The sequence below is a fragment of the Pelecanus crispus genome, chromosome 6, assembly GCF_030463565.1.
Source record: "Pelecanus crispus isolate bPelCri1 chromosome 6, bPelCri1.pri, whole genome shotgun sequence".
NCBI lineage: Eukaryota > Metazoa > Chordata > Aves > Pelecaniformes > Pelecanidae > Pelecanus > Pelecanus crispus.
The window spans coordinates 6,949,792-6,962,339 of NC_134648.1; the positions used below are offsets into that span (position 1 = coordinate 6,949,792).

At 36.7% G+C, this 12,548-nt stretch overlaps 1 protein-coding gene across 1 annotated transcript in view; it reads left to right on the top strand.

Moving 5' to 3' along the window:
• LOC104029296 (leucine zipper protein 2) overlaps positions 1–12,548 on the top strand; it is a 117,144-nt gene that overhangs the window by 91,935 nt on the left and 12,661 nt on the right. The window contains exon 10 of the mRNA XM_075712385.1: positions 12,325–12,411. Coding sequence (XP_075568500.1) covers positions 12,325–12,411 — 87 coding nt within the window. The remainder of the gene's footprint in view (positions 1–12,324; positions 12,412–12,548) is intronic.

Sequence of the window (12,548 nt, forward strand, 5' to 3'; positions counted from 1 at the left end):
AGCTCTAGAGAAATGTGGAATACTGATGCAGTAGATATCTTAGCACATAATACAAATGAAAGTCCAGACCCACCCTGCTGTGCAGTATGGTACTTGTACAAACGATATGCAACCTCTGCTCTGCAGTTGGATATTTTAAATTTTTCAACTTTTAAATACTGCATATTTCTAAAGTTTTGGTATTCCTATGCAGAACGTAAACTGCAGTTTACTTGCCATCCTGATTTATATGTGTTCCCATCTTTAGATTTTAAATGCATGTGAAGTCTCAGGAAGCCTAAAATGTATTCACTCACTTCACATGTTTAGGGCCTAAAAGAATAATTGTATTTGTTCGGAGATGGAATTATTTCTGTATTTTACCACAATATTCTTAATTTTGATGGACTGTTATTTCACTTATTGTCCCTGCGTGGGTAAGCTGTGCAAAATGCAGCACGGGCAACTGAATGGAAGTTCTACTCCTATTATTTCCACTAATTAAGTGATCCTGCAGTTTGCCATGCGGTACTTCTGTTTTCTCATCTATGAAATAAGGGGCACTGTCTACTGCAAAACATGGTAGGAGAGCTATTTTGAGCGTGCTGTGTGTTATCAGGTCCACACTTTTTTGTTGTTCCAAATAACTTTCAATTTATGATGTGACAAGCAAGAATTAAAAATAGGCAGATGAGATGAAGACAACCTCATGTGAATAACTCTATTGGTTGTTGTTAGCGACATGCAGACACATTATCAAAATATACTATATTTGCTCTTTTTTACTTATCATTTGTCTCTAATGCCTCTTTCCTTTTTTTAATATTATACTGGTTGCCTTTTTCCTTATATGCTTTCTAACATCTTGTCCTTAATTTCTGGGGTTGAGGGGGGTGGTTTGGGTTTTTGGGGGGGTGGGGTTTGTTTGGTTTTGTTTTTTAATGAGCAGCACTATCTAGGTGATGAATTTTCAGCTACTCTAAGGCTCTGATTTGCATAGGTCAGTCAGATAGTGCTCTGTATCTCTCTGTCATCCTTCAGCTACTCTGACTGCTAAACTGCTTATGAATCTGGGTTGGTCTTTGCAGGTGACTGTACAAGTAGGTGGCAAGTATAATATCCAGAAATGGAGTGAGTGTTCTGGCCGTACTGAGAGGAGCTGTAGGGGATTCTGCAGTCTCAAGTTACATACTCAGGACTATTGTCTTCAAGGTGCGCTGGGGAAAAATATTTTAAAATCTGTTGTTTATACGTAGAAAGATCTCCTGGAAAAAAATTTCATGTAATACGTTGCCAGACAGTCATGCTGCAGTTTACTCTCTCTTTCTTGGATTTCAAAAATGTACTCAGAAATAAGACTTGAAGGACACTTTTGTTAGTGTAAGGCAGCAAAACATAGTAAAGCTAATCCTGCCTTTTAAAAAATTGTTAGAAAAATTTTGATATCCAAGTGCTTTGTATCAGGTCTGTAGCATAGATAATATTCCACAGAACTGTGGAATCCCTTTGAATAATTACAGGGTATAAAAAGTCAACATAGCTTTAACTATGTCCAAACCCAGTTATTTCTCACATTGCCCCCAAATTTTTTGCTTGACTTAGAGAAACAATAAATTAAAACTTTATAATTGAAATACAAATAATTAATGATACAGATGTCAGAAGTCTATTACTAAGTCCTCTAACAGCACAATAATTCAAGAAAGACTTGATGTGCTACGTGGCAAATGCAGTCATATTTCTAGGCCAACTACACAGAGCCTTCAGTAATAAACATAATTCTTTCCTTGGCCATTTTGGAAGTTATTCTACTTTCCTTTTATCTAGGAAATACAGGTTTAGGTGTACTGGGTGCAATAAAGTGCCTTGAAAGCAGTTTAGCAATGATATTTTTATGCTCTTAAATATATTCAATGACATATACATGCCTACATGATATAAATAAAGGTTTTAGGGTCCACTTCTCTTGAGATATTTATGCAAAGGCTGCCTGTGGACCTTAACAACACACTATCAGATGAATTTTAAAAATGTCTGCAGCATAACTTTATGGTAACCCAGTGACCTAACTGTAGTGGCATGAGATCTGAACTGAGGACTGAAATCCTGTAGTACTACACAAACGTTCTCTTGAAAATCTGTGACAGGATAGGGAATAAATCTAAGGGAAATCTCAGAACAGAAGGGTCATAAAAACAGGCTGCATTTGGGGATTAAAAAGAGTGGAGGCAAGGGGTGTCTTATAGGAATCCACCCTGTTTTGTAAGGCACTGAGCCTGCTCAGCTTGCACTGAAATTGCTGTGGTGGTGCCGAGGGGTTTGCAGGACCATACCCCCAGCGTGTTCTCAACCGCTCTCCCACAGCAGTCAGCTGTCCTCAAAATATGTAATATGTATGCAGCTCACACTTCACTACATCATTAGAGGCAGCACTAGGCTTCAGAAAATGTTTGTATCATTAGCCCAGTTGACTTCAAAGAGAGCAAATTGTATAGAGCATTTCTCTCACCTATAAAAGTCAGGATTAACAAAAGCTACACCTACAGATGGAGTAGAGGAGGTCTAATAGGACTTGTTAAATTTCCTAACTGGATTATATGAAGTGGAATTTAGTTTTTGTTCTTTAAGGTGCAAACTTTCATACATTGGTATGCACTCATAAAATAGGAGATGTTTTTCAAAAGGTATTTTTCTCCTCTTTACATATCAGCCAAATGATTAAAGTGAGACAGAAGCTGTAGGCAGCTGTGGGAACACCTACCCAGTTACAAATAAAATCCCAACAGATAATCATATAAAGAAAATATTTTACCAATTTCACTGGTTTCTCTTACGGAATGCAGTGTCCCTTGCTGATGATAATACTGAAATCTTGTATTGCTTTTCACTGACAAGATGTAATTTCCATTTTCACGGGCTCATTTTACAGATTCTTACATTTGTACAAATTTTAGCCTGCTATTTATGTTAGCGTACTTTGTTCAAGTTTGCTATACGAATAACAAGTTTGGATATTTTTAGCAGACAGACTGGTTTGGTTTTGGCAGAATGTAAGCCAAGTGTCCTTTAAATTCACTTTGCAATGATGTCGTCTACTAAAACAGAGCGGATAAACAATAGGCTAAATTACTACAGGTAATAAATGAGAAATTATGTAGACTCATGATGCTAAATATGTTGCACTTTTCATTGGATTAGCATAAAATTACTGGGCACAGGTGCTTTTGTAATTGGGACTCATTTGGAAAATGTTAGTGTTCAGTGACCCTCGAAGTTGAATAGCTGGTTTTTGTGGTGTTAGTACAATGCAGTGCCATTTCAAGTAATGTTGGAATGCCATCTGTCCTCACAATTCAATAGTTTTTCTTACATTACAGAAGACTTCTGCATGCATTTAGTTGCAGATCTCAGTCCTGTTATCTGCAGAAAATTACAAATGTCTTTTTATTAAGAATCTTTCTTGTAACTGCACAAGTTCTCATCACCCAAAAGTGTATGGCAGTAGAAGAACTGCTGTGTACACAGAATGTGCTTGAATATCCTCCATAGTAAACTATTAATACATTTCAGACTAATACAGGTTAGTTCTTTTATCACTGCAATCAAGCTGCACTTTAAGTGATTTTGTTTGTTTGTTTGTTTAGTTTGGTTTTAAGTCATAGGGAGACACACTGAAAAAATGCAAGCTAGAAAAATGCGGCATCCAGGATGATCTTATAGAACAAATTTAGCTTGTCAGAATGTACCCAAACTGAAATTTTGCTGGGTTATTATTAGGTCTTATGTAGATCTAATGGGAGTGATTAAAGATTTCCATAGCTGTAAAAGCCTTAAGGAAATGCTGTCTGATTAATTCTAGACTTCGGGCTGTTCTTCGGCTGGTTGTGATTTTCTCCACCCTATTAATGTGAAAGAGAAGTAAAATTAGTCTAGGCATAAGCTGTTTAGAACCAACAATGTTTTGGGGGAAGGTGGTATATGGAGGTATTCACAGCTTTAGAGATGTAAACTGCAATACACCATTTTATTGATGGTTAAAATACCTTTATTGGTTTAACTTTCTAACTTTTTTTCATACAAAAGATTCTAGTAATAGAAGAGTGAAGCATAAAACAAGAGAACATAGAATTGCTACAGTGAACCAGTAAAGACTAAAAACCTTGTGGGTAATCAAGTAGCTTTTAACGCTCCGCTCTCAGATTATTACACATTTATACAAACTGAAAAAGTATTGGCCTCAGTCCTATCATTCCACCCTTTGCAAAGACAGGAGTAGAATTATCATTCTTTTCTCTGTTTCTATTTAGAGCACTTGACAGCCTGGGCATTATAAACATTTACTTTGGAAACTACTGCATAGGCTATTCAAGACATGTACAGCTGTAGAACGGAACAGGTACTTCACAGTGAATAGTTTATTTGATTAATTTTTCTGTTTTTTCCTGTAAGGCATCATGAGCCATCTACAAGTAGTTTTTTCCTCGCTACTGGTATTATTATTATTAGGAAATATTCTAAGTCATAAAGGCCATTCAAATCCTGTTAAAAATAAAAAAAAAAACCCACCAGGAGTTTGCTTCCTTACTGTCCTCTGTGCAAGTGAACGTCTGCTCTGTTAACCACAGAGTATTTGAAAATATAAAATGGGCACTGTCAAAAAAACCCCAAACCCAACACAGAAGACTAATGCATGCTCTAGAGACCTTGCAGTGACATTCAGATCTAAACACTGGCAAGCGTAATAACAGTTTGTTCAACGTTAACTGTGTCTTCTGGAAGAAAATGGGAAAATACATTAAAAAAAGAACAAACCCATAACTAACTCTCGTGAAATTGTCACCTTGTGGGACTTAAAAAAATCGGATTTTTTTTTTCCTTAAATACTGGAAACATACTTTTAATATCATAATTTATTGAATTTTCTTGTTATCTTGTCAGTTAGGAAGAATAGGAACCAGGACATTAGCATGACCTGATTAAAAAATGAATTTTGTAATTAGACTGGTGATATTTAATCTCAATCTTGTGCTATCTCTTTCTTCTCCCACACTTGTGCACACACATACACACACACACAATCATATCTAAATTAATATTTATATCAGATTATATATCATGCTATATATTAGATATTATAAATTATATATAATTATATATGCACGCATGTGGGGTATATGTGCACTAAGCACTACTCAGAACTACTTAATTCTTTTATGGTGGTCATTATTGATTAAAATATAATTTGGACTGTAAATGTTTAGCCTCACTAGGTTCCAAAATTGTGTGACATATGGGGTTCTCTTTAATGTTTAATTTTCCTGAACAGCCTACCTAACTGCTGTCTCCAATAATTCTAGTTTTTCATTGTCTCATATGTTTCATATAAACATACACTTCTGCTATGTGACAAGGAGATGGTGATGTTTTGTCCTCAGCTTAATGTAGATTATTATTTATCGGTTTCACTAGGTCAGTACAAGGAAAAAGTATTTCTAAGTTTTGGGTTTAATTAATTTAGATAATTTTAGCATGTTCCCTCATATAATCTTATCAGAATTTTGTTTTGTTTACTTTTGCTTAATATTCTCGAAGCAGGTGACTTAGATATCCTCTATCTTTTTTGCAGTTAAATATAAGTAAATACATCATTTTGACTCTGTGTTGAAAACTGAGGTAGAATGAATCATTACAGAGGTCGTCTTATTGATCCTGAGAAAACTGATTATATACATTCTCATGAGGGTTCCCCCCCCCAACTGTGTGGAAATATAAATAAGGAACTACAGTTGTTAGAAAGAAGTGAGGCAACTGAAAATGTTAGTTTAAGGTTCTACTAGAAAACATGCATTTAAATTATCTGCAATATGCAACACTTTCAGAATAAGCTGTATTAGAAAAAACCAGCAGAATTCAGAGCACAATGATAAACAGATGTGGCTTCTTTTTGTTTGTGCATAGCCAGGTATTTTGGCAATTGCTTTGAATTGGCATCCACTCCCTGTTTATAGATGCTCTAGAATAGTTCTCCAGCTGTTTCTGTAAAGGGCACTGCTCTCCCGCAAGTCCTGCCTCGTTTACCAGCCCCTTGAAGCTGTCTTGGAGGCATCTGGGTAACAACTTAAATGCTAAATGCCTGAGCATAGTTCATGGAGTTCCACTCCATACTGTAAATGCAAATACATTTTGTATATTGCCAGAGGAAGGTGAGCTATTATTATTTTCATCTTCTGTTTCTGTGCTTCTTTCTTATCTTCAGGCACGTTTGTGAGTTTGCTACACATCGTGCTGGACTCCCGTGGAAAGGGTGCTTTGTTCTGGCCTCTGACAGTAGACTATCATCCTCCAGCTCTCTGGAGTTCAGGAACACTGTACTGGCTCTCATGGAGGAAGGATATTCCAGTTAGAGATGATCTCCACTGGTCTGAGGTGGTTAGTACTAGTTTTTTCCCAAGGAGATTGACTTTAACTGGAAGAATTATGTATTAGGAAATACTACCAACAGCACTTGAAAACTTTAAGATATCTTCCCTAGCTCTTGACAAATGACACTTTTTTGATTTTTTTTTTTTCCTTTTAGAGTAGGTTTTTTTCAAGAGAAGAGGGACCCCAGAACACTTAACAAAAAAATTTAAAAACATTAATGTCCATATTATGTCCAGCATAATATACTGCTGGGAGGCGGCTGCATGTGTGAGGGAAAATTCTGCACTCATAGTATGTTATGAAAAGGATTATTCAGGAAATTAACATCTAAATATATCATCTATCATCCCAAATGATCAATTTGAAAGAACAAGTCCTTTCCCTCTGATGGATGTTCAGCCATTTGAGGTTATTGTGAATGTTCATCTCAGAGAAATTCCGTTACAACCAACACAAATGAATGTGAAATGTGAAGAAAAGAAAATGTGGTCTTTTGTTATCCATGTTAAAGATGTCCTAAAAATTTTCACTGTTAATGGGAGTGAGGTTGTCCTAGATTCCTTGCAAAACTGACTGTTGTGCTCAGTGCTCAGTGTTGGCATAATGTATACCAGTAAGCAGCTATTTTCCACCTTAAAGATACTTGAATATAGTGCAAATAAAAAAAAAAATAATCAAGGGCAATTCTGTTTACTTAAGAAACAGCATCTAGAAGTTTAAAGATATGATAAATTGTAGGATTTGCAGTCCTTTGAGAAGAGTTGCCCTGTATGAATGTAACTCTGTAGATGTGCATTAAATAGAAATAAAAACTGAACTATATCTCTCCCACTTACTGTTGAATAATATTGACTGTGCAATAGAAAAAAACTGGTTACCTCTACTGTATACACAGACAAAAATATATATATACGTGTACAATGACCATCACTGTCACAGAAATATATAGGGTGATTACTGTTAGTAGAATTGGGCTTCTCATTTATTTCTGCATGTGAGTTAAGCTGTGGAAGATCTTAAAGTCAGTATATAATGAAATGCGATACAATGATTTCCTTTATACTATATGTGGATATTAATACATATTTATCTGTGATTTCTGTTGAGGAAAGTTGTAATAAATACTCAATTACTTTAAAATGTCTGAAATTTGTAGGGCTAGGAGAGCGAGTCAAAAGTTTATCATACAATCCAAAAAGCAACTGTGAACTTCTCTAATTGCAAATGGTGCTACTCAAAAAAGAGCCGGGGGAAGGAAAAGGTGATGGGATTGACACCTTTTTCTTGACAGAAATAAATATGTGAGGCGTTATGTGGCAGTTGGCCTGTGTGCACTTGTGATATGCAGACAAATTCCCTGGTTTCCAGGAGCAGTCAGACAGAACTGGCTTTGGAAAGGAAATATTTCTGGCTCTTGTGCTATGCACCTTGCCCAGAAAAGCTCTGACAACTTCATCCAGCTGCTACAGACAAAACTGCTCTAGTTTTTCACAGTAAGTGCTACAAATCCTTGAGCAATTTTGGATTTCCTAGACACGACAATAAGCAATTTCCATCCCAAAGGAATAAGACATCTCCCAGAAGAACACAAACTGTTTGAGTGTGCTGAGAAGCGGGGATGACTCAAGCCTTGGTTGTTTCTTGTTTGTACCTGCTTTGCAGACCATCTGTTTAGTAACCTGACTGGAGGGAGGTGAATAGAAGCAATCCCCAGCCCAGGGGGGTCTCTGAGATTGGCCAGGCAAATGTCACAAAGTGCCGCCAGGCGCAGCAGGCACGCCAAAGTCAGGCTAGCGAGCCTTTGCTGTAGGTAGTTTTTCAGTGTTGGTAGATTGGGCCAGTGAAGCCTTCAATAGCAAAAGATGTGTTTCTGAGCAAACTCCAACGATTTCTGCATTTATAGTTTATCAAAAGAGGCTATGAATATGCATATCAGGACATTGCCCATCATTAGAGAAAAATCATCATGGCTGTCGTAGAACTGTGGGGTTCTTTTGGTCCTTGGGTATCATGAACTTGCACTCTGACAGAAACAATCTTCTTGTTAGATTGGTACGAGTATCCTTAAATATTTTTTTTTTTAACATGGAAATTGAATATCACTAGAAACCCTTAGTGTAGCAAAGAGTAATCTGTGAGAGCGTAAGTAACAGGAAATAAATGCGTTGATGGAACCCATATTTGTCTTGGCAGGTCATCTGGCAAGACATCCTGACAGTAGCACTCTGGCATCTCACGTGAACAAATGCTGACCAGAGAGAGTAAGAGTTGTGCAGTCATGCCAAAAAGCCATGTGGGAAGAAGAAAGATCTGATAAGACTATTTCTAATATAGGAAAGAATTGAACTGCATAAACTTGTTCAAAAAATTGAACTACTCGAAGTCAGAGACATTATGAAAGATGGAATTCAGTTGCCCTAGCTTTGCAATTTTATTTAGCAGTTGAGTATATTAGAATAACAATGCACGCTTTGCGAAGAAAATTTGTATGATGTTAGAAATGAAAAATATATAAAGCATAACTGAAGGAAATTTCAAAGGCATGAAGTAGAATTGGTTTCTTGTTATTTATTCCATTGTAGACTTTGGAAGAGAACTCAAAGAAATAATGAATTTGGCTTGCTTCTCTGTCATAAGTATTCTGGAAGTTTTGCTGCAAGCAAAGCGTGCACCAACGGAGTTTAGTTTCATCTGCAAGCATATATGTTAAATGCATTGTAAACAATTTTGCTTATTTCAACTATCTGAAATGCGAAGCTTGGTTTTCAGTCAAGCTTGTAAGGTATCACCAGGAAGATGCTGTAATTTCTAAATTATTTCAAAGAAAAAAACATGAAAGTAGTGATGATCTTTGAAAAAATGTTTGCATGCGAGCTCCTGTATTGAAAAGCTTGGAGGGGGGTTCAGAAAGCTTTAAGCAAATTGGGAAGTAGTTCAGAAACTGCTTTCAAACTGATTCACTCTGGAACACTTGTTGGCATTTTTATTAGGTAAGCTGTCAGTCTAGTAAATATGCTTCATTCAGACAAATAGTAGCATATTCATTTTTATTAGGAGAGATTAATTTAATAACAAAGGATCTTGTTTGCAGAGTCTATCTCAAAGACTCCTACATCATCAGCAAACAGATAAGCCTTCAAAAATATTTTTATTTTGATTTTTTTTTTCCCCATGTAATAAGTCAGTCTTAGTACCAAAATGTTATAAAATAAAAGTACCTACATAAGATGCAAGAAAGCCCTGTGGCATTCTGGCTGAAGGGCAGAACTTGAATCTACAGGACCCAGCCAGGGCCTGGCAAGACACCTTCTTGCACTCTGTTCTGCTGTCCTCTTTTGGCCGCTCCAAGAAGTGCGGTGGCATTTTAAACTAGAACCCAAGACATGCACATCAATGTCAGCTTAGGGTAACAATATGAAAAATTATTGGAGATGATGGTTGTGCAACAGCTGAAGTGATGCGATGTTTGTCAATTGGAAACCAGAGAGGGAATGAAGCAGACCCGTCGCTGCTCCCTACCTTGGCTGGAGTCCGAGCAGTGCAGCTGTGGCAAGTGATTTTTAAAGGCTGTTACAGAATCTGGTCCTACTGGTTAAGGCAATCATATGAAAACTGAAACACCTCGAAAAATGTTGTATTTTGTTTTGGGAGAGAAAAAAGGGGAAGACTTCTAGGATAGAATACTGCATTTCACTGTTTTGAATATTGAAGAGGATGAGAATTGGAAATTTTCCTGCTTTCCATTTTCCTAGAGGAAGGAAATGCTGTAAGCCTTTGAAAACGTGACACTGGGAAGGTGTTTTCTTGATGACAGCCTCACCTAAATATCCCAAACTTCCCCTTGTTGTGTAGAAATGAGTACAACATGCCAAGAAATTGGGTGTATATGCTCTGTGTATAATTTGCTAAGGTACCCTCTTGAGCATGAATCAAATTCTGAAACTGGAGGCACTATGCACAGACATTTATTCTCCTGAGTTAATAGGGCTTCAAGCTGGCTGATTTCCCTAGCATCCCATGCGGATTTACTGGTTCAAGTTGTGAAGAAATCAGGTGAATGTGTGTACTGTCATTCACTGTACATATGCCTCTCTTATTCAATGGGAAGAAATTTAAGTTTGCAGAACTGTAATAATTCTTTCAGTCCAAACAGGCAAATCACTCAATACAAGTATGAAATGGCATTCATTATTTAACAAAACAATTATTTATATTGGTCTTTTTAATCTGTTCACCTCCTCATCGCTTCTTCTGGTAGTCAATCGCTCAATAAAATTACCAGTTCCTCACTCAAGAGCTGTTAAACAGAGACTATATTGCAAATAGTAACCAGCCAGGTTTGTTTTCTCTTGTTCTCCGTCATTTTTGAAAACTTTGTATTCGTTAGTAATTCAGTGCACTGTAAGTGGCATGAGGAAAGGATGGTTCAAGCTTTCAAAACTGGTGTCTGAAGTTCTAACTTTTCTTTGCAGAGAAATTAGTTTCATTTGCTCCCTGTCCCCATCCCCCTGAAGAGTTTCAGGATGTCTTGCAGACAATTTGATGGAAGCCAAATACCTGAGGACAGTTACAAACGCTTCATGATCTGAAACATAACAAAAAGAGAGGGTCATCAATGCTGGTTTTTTTAATTTGATTATTTTCTGGGAATATATTGTATCAGAGTAAGAATAGGTCATTACGTTTTGATTTGGGTTGGGGGGTTGTTGGTTTGTTTTGGGTTTTTTTTTCCCGCAAAGGTATATTTTGGAAACACTTAACAAATCTTAGATAATTTACATTCCTTCGATGAATTTCAGTGGACTTTGAATTGGACACTGGAAGATGGATGTTTTTTAAACAAATAATTCTGCAGAACTAAGAATAACAAGGTGATCATAATGATCATCTCATGAATATCAGCAAATTATGGTGCATCCAGCTGTTTTAGTTACTTCATGTCTCAGCAGAGTATGCAGTGGTGGTGTGCAGGCAATGACACATGCATCGGGATATCCAGTTAACTTATTTATTATTAGTTTATTTAATACATTTTCCAGATTTTATGGATCATTTCTTTTTGAAATAATTCCTTGTCACGTTATGCCATGGTCTAGTATTTAAGGCCGCAAAATTGTGAAGTTATCAAGCTAAATTAAAAAATACTGAGGTGTAAATACAGTGCAAGCTCTATATAAAAAAGCGGTGCATATTCTTCCTGTTCATGTCCCTTTGAATCTTAAAAGTTGCAGGAAATATGGAAAAACATGCCTAAACCAGCTGATATCTTAGCGGAAGGATTATATTCACTGCTTATATAAAGTGACAGCCTGGATTGTAGAGTAACTGCTCCGTCTAGCAGTCCATTTTGAGTGTAAGGAGCTAAGTGAGAGGCATGAAATGGAACACGTTTTGCCAGCTCGCAGTGACGTGAGGTCCCAGCAGAGAGAGACTGCAGAGAGCTGAAGGAAGCTAAAGCAGTTCATAAATGACTTCAGCTCAGGGCCTAAATCTTTCCCAGAATCCACAAGAGTCAGAGAAATAGGAGTTTTAAAAATGCTTTTTTTCCTCCTTTACCCCCACATCCAAATGTTTTTTTTTTCCAAAAGAAAATGTAGCGTCATTTGTGCTTCATTTGATTTTGCGTAACGTACAAAAAAATATACCATCAAGTCACTTTTGTGTGGTCAGTTTTCAGGTAGAAAGTCTTGATTACTTCTATGGAAGTAATCCTTTACAAGGGAGTGCTTTAATGAGAATGAATATCAAAACATCCCCTTTACAAAATTTGCTGAAAATGCAGTGTCTATATTAGTTAACAGTTTGCAATATCTGACCTCTTGGTTTCTTGTCATTATCCTGATTTTTCAAATGTGACTTTTCTGAAATGTTATCTATATTAACTGTTTATTTTCCTTTCTTTTTTTTATTTCCCATGTCCAGCGAAATGCCTCATCAGAGAAAGAGAATCTTCACATGGCCTCAAGAAAGGAAGAAAATCAGAGCATCCAGGATTGCGATTCTCAAGATGTAAGCCTAGCCCACCTAGAAATCAGGTCTAATCTAGATTATATGAAAACAGTAATGCCTTAGGCAATTATCGATGTGACTTACTTTTCCTAGTCAAGCTGGTACATATATTTTATAAGCCAGCTATATTCTGCATT